Source organism: Conger conger, chromosome 1 (assembly GCF_963514075.1).
Source record: "Conger conger chromosome 1, fConCon1.1, whole genome shotgun sequence".
Classification (NCBI taxonomy): Eukaryota; Metazoa; Chordata; class Actinopteri; order Anguilliformes; family Congridae; genus Conger; species Conger conger.
Genome location: NC_083760.1, coordinates 71,525,342 through 71,545,245, shown reverse-complemented (window position 1 = coordinate 71,545,245; position 19,904 = coordinate 71,525,342). Strand labels below are relative to the sequence as shown.

At 39.0% G+C, this 19,904-nt stretch overlaps 1 protein-coding gene across 2 annotated transcripts in view; it reads left to right on the top strand.

Annotated features, from left to right (window-relative positions):
• The window catches only part of crppa (CDP-L-ribitol pyrophosphorylase A), a 31,614-nt gene extending 17,184 nt beyond the window's left edge, over positions 1 to 14,430 (top strand). For both annotated transcript variants that reach the window (XM_061260393.1, XM_061260383.1), the window contains exon 10: positions 14,093 to 14,430. In XM_061260393.1, the coding sequence (XP_061116377.1) occupies positions 14,093 to 14,197 (105 nt within the window). In that variant the 3' untranslated portion in view covers positions 14,198 to 14,430. The remainder of the gene's footprint in view (positions 1 to 14,092) is intronic.
• The last annotated feature ends 5,474 nt before the right edge of the window (positions 14,431 to 19,904 follow it).

The following is a 19,904-nucleotide window of genomic DNA, read 5'->3' as shown; positions in this document are numbered from 1 at the left end:
ACGGGTGGTGGTGGGTGGGGTGCGGGAAGCCATCCTTTGAAAGTAGTTTCCAGACCTTTCCAGATTTTAGGCTTTTAAACTATAATGCCATATGCAAAGAATGTGTGATTAGTGTATAAAAGGCCATGTTACTGCACTGTACGCAGTGTCGGGCAGAAGATCACCGCACCCATTTTTCTCCTCGGCATTTTGTGTTGGTTTAATTCCGGTAAGCCCCCTGTGTCAACAGTATAATGGTGCCTGCAGGATTCAAGAGGATGTTGTGCAAGTCTAAAGTTCATCACCCTGGAATAAATATTCTCTCAGTTCTTGACTCATTCAAATGGCAGAGGGCTTGAAGTCCCTATAATACAGATAAACGATTAATGAACTGTTAATGCTTTGTATAATAGGGTTTTCTCTTAATGTAAATGTATAAGTTCTAGCTATGGTTCCTATATTGTGGGTCTGTTATTGGTCTACATATGTATGGGTCATATACAGTCCCGCAGGTGTCTCAGTGGGACAAGCTGTGATCAGCCTCCTTCCAGCTGGGGTAGAGTGTGTAAGGATCCTATGGTGAACTAGTACCCTCAAACACCATGCTGAATATACCCCCCAGTGTTTTCAGTGAGCTTCTCTGTTCGCCGCTAGTTGTCTTGTAGTACTGGTTTGTAGTAGTATATACTGTGATTGTCAGGCTGGAGAGTACATCAGAGATGTGTATTAGTTTGGGTGGCATGGTGGTGAATGGAGGGACACTGTTGGCGCTTCTAAATTATAAGCTGAGAAGGCAAAAAACATTGCACTTAGATTTTCTGCAGGTGAGCACACATTGTAAAAGAAAGCTTTCATTCAATAATGGATAGATTCTAGATTCTAGATACATTTATGTATGAGAAAGACATTCCTAAACATAATTATAACAAACAACACTATCTTTTGTGTGGAACGGTGCATTGCAAAGGAATGTGTGAAAAATTATGCTATGGGCTGAGGTGTACGCAGTCGTGTAGATTTTTCTGTTGATGTTGCTTCACTAGCGTTGACAAGGCTCAGGCAGGTGGACTGATGAAGTGGAGGTAAAGCAGACTCCCTCTTCATCCAGCCGGTTCAGGAGCTAGTTCAACCCAACATGAAATTACCTACTTTTTCTGAGTTGTAAGTGGTGCTTTATATTCTTTAGTTTGAAACGACATTGGACCAACATTTGTATGCTGTGGCCTTCTCACGCTGCATTCCACAGTCCTCCTTTGACTCAGGGAGAATGATGGGCGGTTATTCAGCTGTCACTTGAAGAAGACTAAAGGGAGGAAATTAAGATAATGTTTTCATGATGATAAAATGCAAGTCGTTGTGAGTGCAACAGCCGATAAAGTCCTGTTATAAATCATTCGCTTGGTTTATTGTAATGGAGATAATTTGCCCCAGATGGGCTAATTCATGCTTATTTTCTAGTTCTCTTCTTTCACCTCGATTCTTACTGTTTGTGTACTCACAATATACTAACTTAATTAATGCTAGCGCCATGCACATTCTGGACCTGGACCCCTACAGGTAGTCACTGTACACCTTAACTAACCCCTACATGTACCCTATATTTTCTTTAGTATGCTTGAAATCCATGAGGTATTGATGTGGATCATCCTTTTTTGTAAGGATTGCACAGTGCATTGTAACTCAGTCTTTCTAAACAACCTGCATCAGACAACCATCATCTGTTTTATGGAAAAAGGCATCCATATTCATTTCAGAATGCATATCCTTTCCTGTAGAAGAACTCAAACTTCAATTACCCATTGTCTTTTGGTTCTTATATTAGGTAGTTTTCCTGAGTTGCATTTTCCCATATTGCTGAGGGACTAGTACAGACATGCACACTGTTTTATAAACTCCAGTAAATACACTTTGGTAAATAGAGGCATCTTATTAGAACAGCATGGCTTTTTGTCTTCAGACATCATCTATCTTCTGTGTAGGCCTTTGTCATATTTAATTTCCTTTTGTTGGAACAATTGTTCGCATTTGGCTCTATCAACTGCAATGCTGCCACAACATGTCCTAAGCTAAACAGTATAACAAAGGATGTTTTATCAATTTTGACATGAACTGCTGTTTACAAGTTTACTGAATATTGAATGTATAGATTTCCATTCTTCTGCATGGAGTAAGTCTCTGGTGGCAGGCAGTATAGTATGCATACATGACATTCACAACGTGGAGAAAGTCCCTGTGGACTTGGTTTGAGCCCCCTGGAAGGATCTGGGTTCAAACCCTAGATGAGTCATCCCGCAAACTGTAAATGGCAATGTCTGTTGGGTAGCTTTAAAGGAGATTGATTGGGGTAATGACCCTGTGATAAACTGGGTTACTGTCCAAAGAGTGTACATCAAACCTCTTCACACCACAGAAATCGGCGTGATCTCTGACCTTCTGAATGAAGCTGTCTGAGTCATTGAGCCTCAGACGGAGCCTCCCTTCGTGCTTAAAGACGTCGCCCAGATCACACATATGAACCATAAAATATCTACTGAAAAAAGCTCTTCACTGTACCATGAAGAAGACATTTACTCCTTGCAGTTCTGTATCACGATGAGCAGTTTACCCATGACCTAGTCATAAAGTATGTGCTAACAAGTCATTGAGAAGCCTTTCCACGGACAGTTTGAAAGAGGCAGAGATCAGAATGTACTAGTTTCTGGGCCTGTTCTGAATGGCTCGACATTTCATCCATTGATGGGATTGTGTCCTCCATATTCCATAGATTTGCATGGGAAAACTGAATGTTGAAAGGGATAAAGGGAGCTGCTTTTTCATTCAGCTTGTCCCTTGTTAAAGCATGAGGTAGTGGAGCCTGACCAGCTTAATACATGACACCTCTGTTTATCTCAGTGTTCTCAAATCAGTTGCTTTCAACACAGAAGTGAAATGTTGTAATGTAAACTCAAAGTGTTCCGAACACCAAATCCGCTCACCATTTTCCCAAAAGTGCAACTATCATGGCGAATAACTAAAAAAATACTTACTGATCAGCTGCGGTTTTTGTGTCTGCGTGTAAAGTATAATTCCTTCCGCTTTCATAAAAACTTGGTACGAGTCACATACGCAATCCATTTCAGCATACACTGACATGATAACAGTGCTCCACTTAGACATTATGGTGGGGAAGCTGTTGCTAACGAGAGACTACGAACGGGGCAGGCTTATACCAGCACAGTCTTCTGAACCCAGGGATGTTGTGCAGTTATTTGTTGTTAATATAATCATTGGTCCAATTAACATCAATGGGGTGGGGGGGTATGGGGGGTTTTAGTGTCTGAGATAGTCAATAAGCAACCATAATCATAAACCACATTCATCAGGAGGAGAAACACCATTGTACGGTTGTACTGTTGGAACTTCTGTTGGAACGAGGATGCTTTTTTGTTCGGAACACGGTGTGTTTACGTTAAGTTGTGAAAATGGGAATCAAATACAAATATTTCAGATATGTACTTAATGCAAAGGATAAAATATCCCTTAGGTTGATTTTCATCTAAAAGAGAAAAATGCAAAGTGAAATGTGTAGTAGTGTTTAGAACATAACCCAGAAATAACTCCTATGCAGTAATCTCAGTGACACTGCATTTATGCTGATAACTAATGAAAAGTGTCTTACCCTGTTGATGCAGGTACTCACTGATATTAAATATCCTGTATGGGTACTCACTGTGCATGTTAACTTACAAACTAACCAACCCCTACAGGTACTCTCTGTACACCTTAGACTAACCCCTACAGGTACTCACTGTACACCTTAACCAACCCCTACAGGTACTCACTGTACACCTTAACTAACCCCTACAGGTACTCACTGTAGACCTTAACTAACACCTACAGGTACTCACTGTACACCTTAACTAACCCCTACAGGTACTCACTGTACACCTTAAATAACCCCTGCAGTTAATTACTGTACTCCTTAACTAACCTCTATATGTAACTGCACCTGAACTAACCCCTACAGGCAACTGTATACCTTACCAAACCCCTACAGGTAATCACTGTATGCCTTAACTAACCCCTGCAGGTAACTGTACACCATAACTAACCTATACAGGTACTCAATGTACACCTTAACTAACCTGCACAGGCAGTTGGAATATGCATGGCTGCTATTAAGCTCCAGGATGGGTAACACCCAGATTTCTCACTGGGACTCTGGAAGGAATTTTGGCCAGAGTACCTGATGAGAAAGCCTATTCTCCAGGTTCAGTCCTGAGCGATGGCAGTAAGGTGATCCGGCGGTGTGAAAAAGGTGATTTTATCCCCTATCAATGGTTGCCGCAGCTATAGGAAGTGACACTGGATCCCTCTTGCGTTAGGCCCTGGCGGGCTGTCAGTTGCTGAAAAGAGTTGTCACGGTGATATATGGGGGTTCTAATCCCTGCTCTGAGAGCCCTCATGTTTACCCACCCTGTGCTTCCTCTTTGTCAAAGAGCCCAGACGAGGAATCTTAAACCTGAGAAGAGATTAGCCGTCCGTAAAAAAAAGAGCGAAAGAGAGACTGCATGTCCATTCTCTCGCCTGCCCTGACTCCCTTCCAATGGCAGGCTGTGAAACTCAATACCCAGACCACAGTCTTTTTGGGGTGGGTGGGAATTAATACTGTACTCCGGTCTTTCACCTTTTTTGGGGTGGTTGGTGTAGAGGGTAAAGGGTCACAAGGTAAGGACTTGTTATCGGCCTTTCAGTGCCAAAATTCCTTCTGGGCCCATGAGACACATTCACGATCTCTTCCATTGCAGCTATTCTCCAGAGGATTAACAAGGGTTTTGTGCAGCTGGTGGTAATCACCACTGCAGAGTTATCTCAGTTCATAATTAAAATAATGCAACAGTTGGGAACGTAGTAGTTGCTTTTTATGACACAGGAGATCGGTAGTCAAAAATACATCTATTTTAATTTGTCAACTTTACTGTCACCAACCATAACTACTCTCATGGACTAATATTTATATCATACACACACTATATGTCAGTCAAACCTGAATATGCTTTAGTATTATTCACATTATTATTTGTGAAATAAAAAAAAATACAGCCATGGTAGATAAATGAATGTGATATACAGTGCCCCCTTCCTAATTGCCTCTATTATTGCATATTTGTCACACTGAATGGTTTCAGATCTTTAGACAAAATATAATATTAGACAAAGGGACTGAAATAACAGCCCCATCTTGTTAAATATGATTAAGTTAAGCTAAAGTTATGAAGACCCCCTTGATCTGCTCAGAAAGTATAGACAAAAGGGAACACTGATTATATTTTCCCTAATTTTGTGAACATTTCTTTTGCTGGTTTTAGCAATGTAGTATCATGTGCCTTTCAAAAAGAAGCAAAAAAGAACACTGCACACTGCAGTAAGGAAACCCTGGCTAGTAGCTCCTTTAAATACCACAAATGCCTTTAACGTCCCCATCACTGGGTAATGACTCTGCAACAGACATGAAAGGCACTAAAGGAAAGGGGCAACAGTTGTATTTTATATTTTTGTTTTAATGTTATGCAATTATGGAATCTTCTTCATACATTTTCATACAAGTACATTCTTGAAAATACTGTAACATGAAGTTCAGGATATTAGGATGAAAATGAGGAAAAGAGGATATACAGCCATCACTCTCTCACCTCAGTTCCTCTGGACCGCATAGCCTCCATATCAAACCACAGTTTAGTCTCATTTTTGGCTATTTTGACAGTGTGATGAAAACATGTTGTTGCATGTTCTATTTGTATTATTGGCTGTGTTGAAATGTAGCTGAGATAAGACCTAGGTGCCAGGCAGAATTATGCAACTGTATAAGGGCAGTGAAATTGTGATCTGTATATCGTGGCGTCAAATCTATGCAGCAGCCAAACAATGAAGTCCTGTACATAACTTTAAGCTTCTCCTTTGAAAAACCAGCTTTTAAAAATGTTTTTATTTAAGTGCATTTAAATTGGATTTATAGTGACACATTATAGTAACACGGATAATTACCTGTCTTAGCTGACAACAATATATATGCTACAATGATTCAGTTAAGTCCCTTAAGGTATATTCTTTAAGCTGTATTCTTCCTGTTATTTGAACCCGCATCATTCTCATTACGAGTCCTGTTACTCGACTGTGCCACGGTTACACACAAGTTTCACCGCGTGTCATAGCTAGTGTTCACTACCTATGACATCGTCTCTCTGCCCTGTTGATGAGAATGTATTGTCCTGCCCAGTGTTTAGAATTATGTCTGTTAGTGAGTCAAGTTTAAACAAAGTCATTGCTCACTTTAAGTTGCGGAAATAGTTTTCACCCTGAAAAGAGCAGCTTCCTGTATTTTCTTTGCAGAAATAGTTTGTGTGGCAGTTTCTGTCTGGGGGGTGCTCAGCAGATTGAAAAAAAAAAAGGAATCATGCTTTACAGGTAGCGGCTACGCTGTTTGGTTAACAAGCAGGAATTGAATAGATGGCGTATTTGTTGGGACAGAAAGCGGAAATTCACAGAGGCCCCCTGAAAGTGATTTTTCATCATACCTTGACTGGTTTATTCTGAAAGAATGCGGCTGTGTCAATGGGTCTGTGGAAGGGTGGCAAGTCAATAGAACGGTGGCTATCCCTGCCAGAAAATCTTAAGCAACTTGCAGTCGTACAAAAGCAAGGATAAAGACTGAGAAGCTTAGCCACACTCAAACAATATGCGTCCGTTTGAAATGAAGGCAAGCTCAATGCCAGTGACAAGGTAATCAGAGATACAGACTTCCAGGCACCACGTCCTGTTTGCAAAAAAAAAACAACAAACCACAAGGGCCTGGAAAAGTTTACTTTTTAATTTGATATTACAGTGTGATTGTGAGGTGGGTTGCCATGGTATTAGTTTTCGAGTACAGGGCCAGTTTACTGTTTACATTTCTGTGTTCGACTCCTGTTTTGTAGAAGTCTAATGATAAGTTGTGCTGCAGAAATTTCAGTGGCTTCCCTTTTATCTGTGTTTTGTGTCTTCCTACTACCGTTATGTGTGATTTAAAATATTTTTGTTGAGTGAGATTACACCATGGTACAGTATACTGTTGGATTTGGGCTCGTATTCAGGTTGTGGACCATGCAGTAATTGGACCTGCCGTTTTCCTCATGGTTTACCCTCCAGCAGGCATCTACTGAATGGGTTAGGGAGATTGGGGGAAGGGTGGCAGTGAACCCCCCATTTCCTATAAGAGCCCTCAGAGAGCGATGTTCTGTCAGTCAGAAATACAATATCTTTTAAATTGATTTTTTTTTTCTTCTCAGGTCTCTTAGTGAATAGATCCTATTATCTATTCTGTGGTCACATTTTGCAAAGCTGAGTGTGATTTGAAGGGCTTTGAACCCAAAATTACATAAGTTGTTTACAAGAATTTCTAGGCATGCAGACCAGTTCAATGAGGATTTCATTCAAACACTAAATGGTGTATACCCGCAAAGAGTTTAGTTTGTGATTACAGTGCCCTCTTGTGACAATTTTAATTCTTAAATACAAGCTGAAATCCAAATGAACTTTTTTGTCAATTTACTCAATTCTTCATAGCTATTTGAACAAGTCTCAAAGTACATATTCCAAAAAACTGATAAGGTTGTAATTTTTTCTATCCACCTCCTGGAAAATGAGGCTTTGTACCAGTAGCCATGTCGATCAAATGTCTGCTAATTTTCCGTTCCCCTCGAATCAATATCCTTTTTAAACAGCGGTGCGCATCCTCATTTGATGTCAGTCAAATTGACCCGCTCTTCAGAAATTCCAGTGAAAGATCCGTTTCACTAGTGTATACGTCATATCGTGGAAGCAAGTGCTGCTCAAACGTCTGTTTCAGCTTGTCTTCAAAGAATACTGAGAGGCCAACAACTGGGGAGAATTGAGTTGTGTTATATGGAGAGTGAAGGGGTTCCTAAATTACTGACCTATTTTGAACTTCTCTGTGGATTTTATGCCAAGTCAGGCTATTGTGATGTGATTGCCACTAAGTTATTTCTATTGTAGGTCCTTTTTTTCCTGTAATTGGGAGTCTTGTCTCTCAGGGCAAAAGGTCATGGGGATGTCAGCAGAACTGTCCAGCTCACCTGTAACAGCAGACTATGGAGGTGCAGTGACAGAATGTCAATGTCTTAAGATTAAAAAGTCCAACTGTTGCCCCTTTCCTTTAGTGCCTTTCTTGTCTGTTGCAGAGTCATTACTTAGTGATGGGGACGTTAAAGGCATCTGTGGTATTTAAAGGAGCTACTAGCCAGGGGTTCCTTAATGCAGTGTGCAGTGTTCTTTTTTGCTTCTTTTTGAAAGGCAGATGATACTACATTGCTCACTTGTGGTCACAAAGCAAGTTTTGTTTATATCTGGTATCTTACTGTAGAAATTTACTTCACAAGATTGTATCTGAATCAACATCCTATGTATGGGTATGTGCATTTTTCATGCTAAATATTAATATACCAGTGAAACCAAAATGTAACATTTATCTCAAGACATGAGCGTGTTTGTGTGCATACATTCACACTTGCAGGTGTGTGTATACTTGTAATGATATATGTTGCTGTTCTGTGTTATGCTGTGAAGTTATTTTTAGATGAAGACTTTACATTCAGTGCTGATTCCATCTCCATGACAACAGTCTGGGCCTCAAATCTATCCTTTTGTGACAGGAGCTTAATCAAGACCTTCTTTTCACAAACTACTCACTGTCAAGCTGTTCCATGTGGCTAAGTAGGTATTTAGTTGCTGCAGAAATATAATGATAAAGTTATGCTCCAAGGAAAACTGTATCTGAGTTGTACATGCTTGTTATATTATAGTCTGTAGTTGTTATGCAATTTCGGCATAACTATTTATATTTATTATATTGCAACAATGCAAGTATTATTACCTATTCTTAAATCGTGTGTAATTTTAAGAAGAAATGCAACAGAATTGATAATTCATATTGAGTGGAATACACATTTTATGTCTATGTCCTTTGTTGTATAGCAGTTTGATGAAAGCAGCATTCAAGCAAAGGTTAAAAAAACAGCTGAGGTAGGAAATAGTACTGAAATATTAATTCAGCTGGAACCTTGTACCATAAGCCTTAAAGCTGCAATGTAAACATGTCAGACTGATATATCAGTCACCAAATGGTGAACTTCATAATCATAGCAACCAGAATGCACTTCTAGCTTAAACAGTCTTTCACGTGAGCAGAGGTGTGGTTGATAGCAGTGTTATTGAGTAGCCGGTACTGTACCATGAGTCCTCTTTTCATTCCTCTTTAGTGAGATTGTGCTCTCTATGTTTTGAGAGAGACGGATCATGTTTGTGGGTGGTTTTCATAAATTCAATATTGACAGCATTTGGATCATCTCCATGGAAAAATTGCCATCTTGATACTGTAGGGATCTGAATTTTGCGTAGCATTGCACAGTGACTGCACACATTTGAGGGGTGCACATGCTAATTCTGTATTCATTTGGCACAGGTTGCAGCTATGGAGCAGGCTGAAGGTTGATTGGCCATTACAAAGTAAAAAAACTGTAATAAAACATTGTGACCCAGCAATTGTTGATGTTGTTGTTGCTGGTTCTTTACGGATATCAGTAACGGGGTGGCATTTAAGACTGAACTAAATACAAGGAAGTATGAAGGACATACCCCTCTCCCTGTACGTTAGATCTGATCCAGCTTTGTAATTAACTTAATTAAATGTTAATATGAAGTCATGCATGTCTTCCTCTTTGGGGGAACATTAGTCTCTCAGGCAACCATTTTTCCCAATGAAGGCTGTAAAAAGGTACCAAGATATACTGGAAAAATTCTCAGTTCTTCCATCATTTTTTATGTAAGGTTGAGGAAAAAACGAAATTCATATTCCACATTTTGAATTCCCCATCCGGTGATGACTTTGCATGCCTGTAGCAAAGGACCTAACAAGCTCATTTCTGCAGGCTTTATTCTTTTTGGACTTGGTTCTTCTAAGGTTTCAGTGTAAAGTACCGCCACATTGTCCAGTCAGTACAGGTATGGACTTGGTTCTTCTAAGGTTTCAGTGCAGAGTACAGCTACATTGTCCAGTCAGTACAGGTATGGACTTGGTTCTTCTATGGTTTTAGTGCAGAGTACAGCCACATTCTCCAGTCAGTACAGGTATGGACTTGGTTCTTCTATGGTTTCATCGAGGTTAAGGGCCTTGCTCAAGGGCCCAACATCTGTGTGGTTCAGTCTGGCACCAACAATCATGCGACAGTGGTGACAGAGACTAGGGCAGATGCTCTTTGGTCATGGATGATATAGCAGACTATGTGACATGCGCAGGAGGCCTGTGCTGCTCATGAGTGAGAAAGTGAACAACAGGAACTGAAAAAAGCGCAAGCAACACCCAGAGAATGTGTTTATACCGAGCTTCCACTGAAAACTTGGATGGATGGGTAATCTATGGTATTTTCCCCATGTGCATGAAACTAGCCTGCAGGTTAACTTCACCTTGCAATCATTGTATGGCAAATGGGTGATTATCACAGATGGGTGTGTAATTTCTCTGTAATCGCTCCCATTCGTAGCAATGGGTTTGCAGCACATTCGGCAGACATCTTTTCATTTCTTCTCTGCATTGTTTTTGCATCCAACATATTTCCATATGTGAACTATCTTTTTTTGGTCTTCATGTCAGCTGACTGTAAAGGCCGCTGAACTCTATGGTACGCTCTGTGGTAGATATGCAAAATAGATGTGAGCGGTGCTCCCCTTTTGGCTATCTGAAATAAAACGGCTAATGAAGATGTGAAGGCTATACGCCTACTTTTGTCCATGCTGCTTTATATTTGGACTTTTTTCAAGGTGTCGTTGCATTCACAGTAATAATGTGTTTATCTTCAGTGAATTTTTACTACTATCCATTTGGGCATCATTTGGATGTCATGGCATACAACTTTTAATCAAGTTGTATCTTTGGGTGACTTTTTCCTTGGTGAAAATGTCAGTTAATTACATCTTCAGGAAGGAAAAATGACATGTTCTTGGTGCTTCAGCCTAAATGTATTTGAAATGTTCTGTTTGCGCAAAGATGATACTGTTTGACAGTTCAATATTTCCATTCCTTGGAAAATTATATGATTCTTATAAAATTATACTCAAACTGTCATTTACATTTACCCTTACGGCCCATTTAATTTAATATTGCATGGTATTTTATTGTATGATTCATATCTGGATATTCTGATCCACTGGGAAAGATGAAATACAAAGGCTGAGGCTCTCTTAAGTATTTGACCCATTTGGGTGATTGTGTTTAATGTTTCCACTTTTCTTGTATGGTAGCCATAACAACAAAAACCTCAAGAAGAGAACTCCTGTGTCATTAAAGCTGGCTACATGGCCTAATGTCGTAATGCTTTTCAGTGCTCCTCATTTTCGATGGCTATAGAATAATGAATGATAGTAGAATAAAAAATTCTGATCAAGATAATTAATGCTCTGTCACTTGTAAGACAACAGTACTCCCTAAGAAGAGTAGAGCTGCACACGTACACTCTAAGAAGAGCCCCTGTAACTTTGTGGAGTTCCTGAGAAAGCTTGGCTCCTGTCCCTGATGAATTATGTATGATCCTGTAATGATGGATACAGATTGTGACTCGGTGTACAGCGCAGACGCTGGCACACTCTGCCGACCGTTCACAGATGTTTTGGCTCTCCGCCACCCATTGTTGAATACTTGTAATTAAGCAAAAGAACAAGGGCCCACACTACATTTTAAAGAAAACAGGAAAACCCTTTTTCTCCTTTGATGTCTTAGAAAACTCAATGTACACTGTAAATAAATAAAAAATGAAACACAGGAAAGGCCAAAATTACACATTCTGGCACTCTTTCAAAGCGATCATATTTTGATTCAATAATAGATTTGTGTTTCTTTAATCAATAAATGAGTACCAATTCCCTATCAAGATATTTTTTGACTGAAATATCCAGTTATTGGAAAATTCCCATCATGCGACTCCTTGGAAACTGGTTCTTATTAAGGAGTGTGTTTTTAAGAGCGGAACCTGGTGGCACATGTTTGCCATCATGGTGGTTCCCTGGTGGATCCCGAGGAAGAGTTCTCTTCCAGAGCTCCGTCCAGATGACGTGGCTGTTTGAACCTTGTGCCACTATTGTCACTTATGTACTGGCACCGGCCCCTTACATCAGTGTCCCAGTGGCAATGGTTCTGTTACTGATGGAAAATGAATTATTTCAGAGAAAAAAAAGAGAAAAAAAAAAAAACATTCAAATGAAAGCAATTCCATTACAAAGGATGTAGTAAGGAATAACCGGGCAAGTGAACATCTAACTTTGGTTAATAACTGGAGAAATAAAATGTTGGTAAGCATTGCTGAAAGGCCAAAATTGAAAATAAATAAATAACACAAAGCATGTGTAAATAAATGAACTGAGAAAATTACAGTGTGGAAAGTGTGTAAAAAAGGACCACAATAGCAGTCCTTGTTTTAAAATGCATGTATCAAATCTTTTTCTTTAGTTGCAAATTATCTTTAAATGATATGCAATATTCTGTAAATAATGTCATTTTGCTTGGTTTAAGAACATTGACTCGGAAAAATGATTAGAAATGCTTTCATTTATGCAATGTTTTCCCCCAGAAAAGTCTGTCACTAATTGCTTTCATCTGCTGAGTGATCTCACTATCGCACAACATCAGAGTCACGATAATCCCCAAACTGTAATGAGATTTAAATGCATAACGAGTTTTTGCAATTCAGATGTTTATTCATTTATTGTTATCTGGCCTGCATTGAAGACATATGTATATTGTAACAATGGTATGCAGGACAGCATTTCTGAACACATGACACGTCATAACTTAAATACCTGATAAAGTGCTTACTGAGTGTATGTATATTGCATTGAACTTGCACAGTCTTCTATATAAAAAAATTGTTTTTATCAAAACCCAAGGCCCAGATACAGCATTTTAACTGTTATTTGTGAGACATGCAAGATTTTTAAGTGTAATTTAGTTATTGACTGAAAGGAATCATTTCTTGTATTGGGATATTGAAATCAGAATGAGATCAAGTTCAAATAGAATGCACTAAGTTGCTAAGACACAGTTAATACATTATTGTTACTAAACTGTTGCCTTTTGGTGACATCATACAAGTTTAGCTACATTTATTTGAAGTTGCTTTGATCCAAAACTGTGCCAGAAACCTTTATATCCAACAAAATATATCCCTCCTGTATTTAGTTTCCTGTGGACCAGCGTGCCAGTGGTGATGTCACGTAACAGAAAAGATAGAATAGAATAGGTATATGCAGGTGTAGGTGTATTAATATAACAACAAAGGAGATGCCTACCACAGGTGTATAGCATAACAGTGAGAGAAGAGATTTGGCATGTGACGACACTGCATTGTAATAGTCAATGGAGAGATGGTCTAGTTGATTTTTCTTGTGGAACAACCAAATTTATATATGGAGGAATAACATTTAAATAATTATTTAAGTATCAGTGTACAGATATGTGCTGCACAGCAGTGGTTCCCAAATCAGGTACCATAGCCTGACCCAGGTTTTTGAAGTGTTTCAAGCCCTTGATCAGTTGCATCAGGTGTGCTTGAGATGGAACACATGTAACATCTGGATCCAGCTAGTGGTAGATGTTTGGGAACCACTAATATAAGTGGCATAATGATAATTCAGATGGGTCATGGTGTAATAGACATCTACAGGTAGTGTAATAATAGTAGGGTGAGTGACATACAAATAATGGTCTTGCAGTAGCAGGTGCAATGTTCTGATGGAGACACAGTACATTAAATTACATTAATGGCATTTGGCAGACGCTCTTATCCAGAGTGACATACAGTTGATTAGACTAAGCAGGAGACAATCCTCCCCTGGAGCAGTGCAGGGTTAAGGGCCTTGCTCAAGGGCCCAACGGCTGTGCGGATCAAATTTTGGCTACACCGAGGATCAAACCACCGACCTTGCGGGTCCCAGTCATTTACCTTAACCACTACGCTACAGGCCGCCCTGCAGTAAACATGTGGTCTGTGTGTACAATATGAGTGACGATGTCTATGTTCCCATGTTTTAGGATGCAGGACAGTGGGAAGAGGCTGTGGAGAACCTGTCCCAGATCATCAGTGCCCTCATCAAGGAGCGTAGCCCTGCCCTGGCCGGACAGCTGCTGTGGGTGTAGAGTGCTTCAGTCCCCCTGTTTAGCTGCCTCGCTTTGAAGAAACATTTCTCCTTTTTGCTAGGCGCGTTAGTTCTATACCCTACGGAATAAACTGCCAGCTTGCTGGAGTGCGTCCAAACTGTGCAACAAGACCGGTGCTTTACATATAGTATATGGTTACATATGTGACTTTATGCACTACTGTTGGAAAGCTGTCATATTGAAGTATTATTAAAAGACTACATTTCATAACAGTTCTCTGTTTCTGGCTTCCCTCTGATCTAACTGCAGGACAATCCCTCATCTTTTGGCTGCAAGCACTTAGCTTCTTGTGGGGGGGGGTGGACTCCCAAAATATTATATGCCATAAGCCTGCAATTCCAGTTGTGGCTTGATGTGATCACTTTTACTGACATTCCATTTTGATGTGGAGTATGCAAACATGGAACTAATCTCCATTGATATGAAGTAGATAGTAGACAGTAATAAGTAATAAGTAATTCCCATTGTTTTTAAATTTCACACCACAATGTCCAATTAGTAACATCCACATTTATTTATGTAGATTATTATTATTCTTTTTTTCTTCAGGTAAAAAGAGAATTGATTTCCATTGCACAGTAAATGAAAAATGTAGAGAAGCAGAAGTAGAAGTGTAGTGTTTCATGTGGTAGTGTTTCTTTGGGGATCTTTTCCAACACTTTTGCCAAAACAATTATGTGTGCATGATGGTGCCCTTTCCAGAGTACATAGAAGAATGTAAAGAGGCTTCAAACACCCCACACATCCCTTGAGCTCATGATCAAGTAGATTTTCTGTTGAGGAAGCTTGTGTTTCCACCATTAATCCCCAGCTTTGTTTTACTATGAAGTTATTGGGGTTTTGGGCATTAGTGCTTATCCGTGTTTTCCACCTTGTCCTGAGTCACACTGAATATGATGTGGATGTTTTGCTGAATCGAGGTTATGTTACAAAGGAACTATACAGACAAAAACATCAAAGTGCTCTCGGCACAGATTCTACTGAATTCCAAGTCTGTTCAGTGTGATTATATTTCTCACCTTGCTGAACTCTTTAAAGCTTGCTGGATTCTGGTCTCTCTTCCATGTTCTTTTGGTTACATTGATGAAGCGCATTCCCATTAGTACAGTACATAATGTCTCTACCTTAGCAGGAGTTGTTGGCTAAACCCTTCCTGCACATTGCTTTAGAACCCAGCAGTTAACATTGACATTGGTATTCAGACATGAATTGACCTATGGCTGACTATAACAAAGTCTCAATAAATTATTGTTGAACTCCTTCCTTGGCTTTCAGTCTCCATGATATTTCGAAATTAAAATACACAAGAATATTTCATAGTAAATTATATGTTCCATGAGCTGTTTATATGACGACTAGTTTCGCCAGTGCAGCACTACAATCGCGTGGTTTTTACCTTCCTTTTATACAGAATGAATGTAATAAAATGTCAAATTACTAAATCTACATGGAGGACGATTTAGTGTTTCATACCTTAAGTGCAAATATTTCACATCCCAGTCTCGCTGATAGACTTCAGTGTTTTTCTTAATTTATAGTGACCCCTGGCGGCGACACAACATTTAAACAGGTTTATGTTCTTACTTTTATCCACTAGGGGTACTACTAGTTTTATCTGGAACATAAATCACAGAAAAGCCTACCAAGCAGTCTCCTCTTTTAATAATTTACAATAATCTTAAAATAATTTGGATCATTTAGATTTACGGATAAATTTCAAGATTACCATATCTAGAGAAATGTAAAGAAAACCTCACCAGACAAAATTAAAAACATACTTTTAAAAGAAGCCAGGTTTCTAAACTGGCTTCTTTTTTAGACTAGACACTTTTCATATTTTGCCATTGCATTTGTGTGCAGTTTGACTCGGTCATGCACAGGGCTATGCTGGCGACAGTGGCCGATCCCCTGGCCACTTCTCGCCAGGCTCGGTTCCAGATCGCAGCTGACTGAAATCATTATTCTAATTTGTTATGTCTCAGAGAGCCTGGCTTTTCAAACCCGCCAGTCTGAGGCGCATGCGACCGCACTCCATAACCTCAGCTGTTTTTATTGCATTACCAGTGCTGATGAAAACACAGCTCCAACCAAACGCACAAATTTAAGTCTACAAAAGCGAGACACTGGGAAATGATTTTCATGACCTGACCGCAGATTTGTAATTGATTATGGTCTACGGTTTTCTCCAGGGGCCCCGTCGGGACTGCCAGCGTGTGAGGCAATTAACTCTCTCGGCAGCTCGGGGCCAGAGGTCCCCCCACACATGCCCGCTTCCCAGAGACACAAGTTATAAAAAGAACACAAAGGCAGCAGAACAACCAGCAGAAGAATAAGCTCGCCCACAAGAAGCTCTGGGTCTTGTCTTCCTGGTTACGAACTCCAAACAAATAGAGCTAGGTTGAAAAACCCAAGCGCTTCTAGCAAACGTGGCCAAACACAACAGTGTTATCTGATATCCGGTGGAACACGTTTCAGGGGTGAGGTGCGGTCACTTCTGCAGTGCAGCATCTGATTGGTTCTGTCAGTGAACAACATTACGGAGTCTAACAGGCGTGAGGTGCACAGAGAGCAGTAAATCTCACGAAACGATTCTGTGTTTAGTCAAACTGTCGCTAGGTCTATTTGAGACAGGGAGGAACCTTTAATTGTTGTTCTCATTTGCAATATTTCGTTATTTGTCATTGGTCATCTTCAAAACGCTAAAAAAATCACGTTCTAAAGTGCTCACCTAAGACTTAATCATACAGTGAAATACTTAGGTAATGTAATTCTTTACATTATTCATGAGAAATACGAATTGGAATGAGATATAGTCGAGAGTAGGCCTACTCAATGAGTACTCATCCAGATTAAAACATGTTTTGTTTGATCTCACATTCCTGTCATCACAATATCTGTGAAATGAATTTCCACTATACATTGGCTGAAATTGGCTCTGGCCAGAACTTCTTTCTGGTACTTTCTCTCGTAGCATGACTCCAACCCATTCTTTCAGCATTCATCACTACAGTAATCTCATTCCATTTCCTTACATCTTCCTGGGAAAGATGATTCAATATACTGCTTTGTGCAATGTTGATTGCTTGTTTAATTCTATTGTTTTTGCAATTCAGAATGTGTACAATACATTTAGTCTTTATGAATGTTTAAATGGCGAGTTATGCTGCCATCTAGTGATGTTGCAGTTCAGGAGTCCACATGGTTTAGGTTTGCCTGTTGAGCTCTTTCTCTTCCTCTTTTCTGTCTTTTATTCTTCTTCTCATGTTCTGCCTCACTGAAGTAATACCTGTACATTACTATTATTTATTTTCTATTATATTCTTAAGTATATAAATCACAACCAGTCTGACGTTGGTGTGTAGATTAGAAAACATTTTCTCCTGGTAAAAAAATGATATACAACTAGATTTAAATAAATAATTTACAACTGGTTTACATTTGTAGACTGCGTCACATTTCCAATGTCTTTTCTGAAATGTAAATGATCACTGTAGCTAATAAAATAAAGACACCAGACCTTTCTTGGCCTTTATCAGGATTTAATCATATGAAACTGTACTTTATTAATTGGTACATTATCAATATGTAGAATTATACATTATCTTGATTAGCAAATACAAATTGAGCTTTAAATTCCTCCATAGCATCATCTCTCACATCTCAACATAGATCTCAGGATACTAAGCCCAAGACTCCACCAAGAAGTGTTGGCTAACACAAATATAGCCATGTTCCAGAACATTCTCTGTGATATGTTGACAATGGTTACCGGGATAATGATCAGATTTTAGTCCAGCACTTAAACAACATCTTTCATAATTCAGACTACTTGGCAGTTGCTGTTTTAGGATTGGTTGTATACATAAACACACAATAATTGTTACAATGTTTGGTCCTCGAATGAAACTCCATAAAAATTGAGCCAGAGCAGTAAATATAACAGGACACAACACATTTATCAAAAAGATCTGTTGATGAATGACTGATTGAACCATGATTCAATTTTGGAAGTGTGGGGAAAGGGCATTAACTGCATGTTGATGTTGTTAAAGGAATTTAACACGCAAGAAGAAGAAATACTGTACTGTAGTTCTGAAACATTGGATAAAATGTCAATTGCTCTTCAGCAATGAACATACACTCAGTAATCACTTTATTAGGTAGACCTGTACACCAGCTTGTTAATGCAAATATTTAATCAGTCAATCATATGGCAGCAACTAAATGGATAAAATCATGCAGACATGGTCATGAAGTTCAGTTGTTTTTCAGACCAAATGTCAGAATATGGAATAATTGTGATCTAAGGGACTTTGACCATGATTGTTGGTTTGAGTATCTCAGAAACTGCTGATTCCTGGGATTTTCATGCACAACAGTCTCTGCAGAGAATGGTGTGAAAACAAAAACCATCCAGTGAGCAGCGGTTCTGTGAGCAGAAAAAATAACCCCACATTACAACAGTGGTATGCAGAAGAGCATCTCTGAACACACAACGCATCAAAACTCTGTGGATAGGCTAGAGCAGAAGAAAACTTAAGAAGTCTAATCAATACCTAATAAAGTGCTCACTGAGTGTATATTTACATACATGTTAATGATTTCCATATTCAGAAATTTCAATGTTTGCAATTCCTTATTGATGCAAGCATTCATATGTGTTTGTTTATGGAAAAAGGTCAGGCAAAATGTAGTGTTTCATGTACAATGAAGACCATTCATAACTTTCAGAATTTCTAGAATTCATAGAACAGATTTTGACAACATATCTGCATAACATAATATTGCTTGGTCTAGGTATGCATTGGTCTAATCTAGCTTCTTCTGGCAGAATGCTTGCTATTGGAATACTGAAAAATTAATCCAAGATCAATTTTTCAACCGTGTATATTGTCTGTTCTTAAAGTTGAATCCTTGTGACATACAGTATGTGTTGATTAAACCCAGAAATAATGTTGATTTGATTCCAGTCATTTAATTTCCATAAGAAGATAGCTAATGCCAAGAGTGGCTGCTTTACTGTACTATACATCTCATCCTCCATGTTCTAGTGCCATTCGATGTGCCTCAAATTCTTTTCACTACAGAAGCACAACTCGGCTAGTATATACGTACATCAGAAACACAAACTAAATGCAACCATGGGAACTTTGATTAATCAATAATTCTGTCCCAGAAAGCAGTTCTTGGAAACTCCTTGCTGTTAATTAAAGGTCTTCCGGGTAAGTTTAAAGAAATCATGACATGTTAACTATATCAAAATTATGAATCACTCAAACACAATTATGTCAGATCATCCAACGGCCCACCCACAAAGAGAGATCTGCTTATCATTTCACTTCACAACTCTATATTTGATTGAATGATTTGAATACAATTTGACACAAGCTATGTAAGAGAAGAACATTTTGTTATTGTTTTTTCTTTCAAGGTTATGACAGCAGGGCACCACCTGTCATTTGAACTGGCACCTCCTGAATTACAGGTCCAGTTCCTGAACCACCTTCCCGAACTTAAATTCATTAATTATGCTCCTATGACCAGAGAAGTGTCTAAACAAGTCAGCTTATTTATAATTATACTTATTTCAATGTGCATGTGGTTTTTAATTTACATTTAAATATGGAGCACTTTTTTTCTTACCTTGAACTTCCTGGATGAGAAGTTACAGATATAATTATACAGT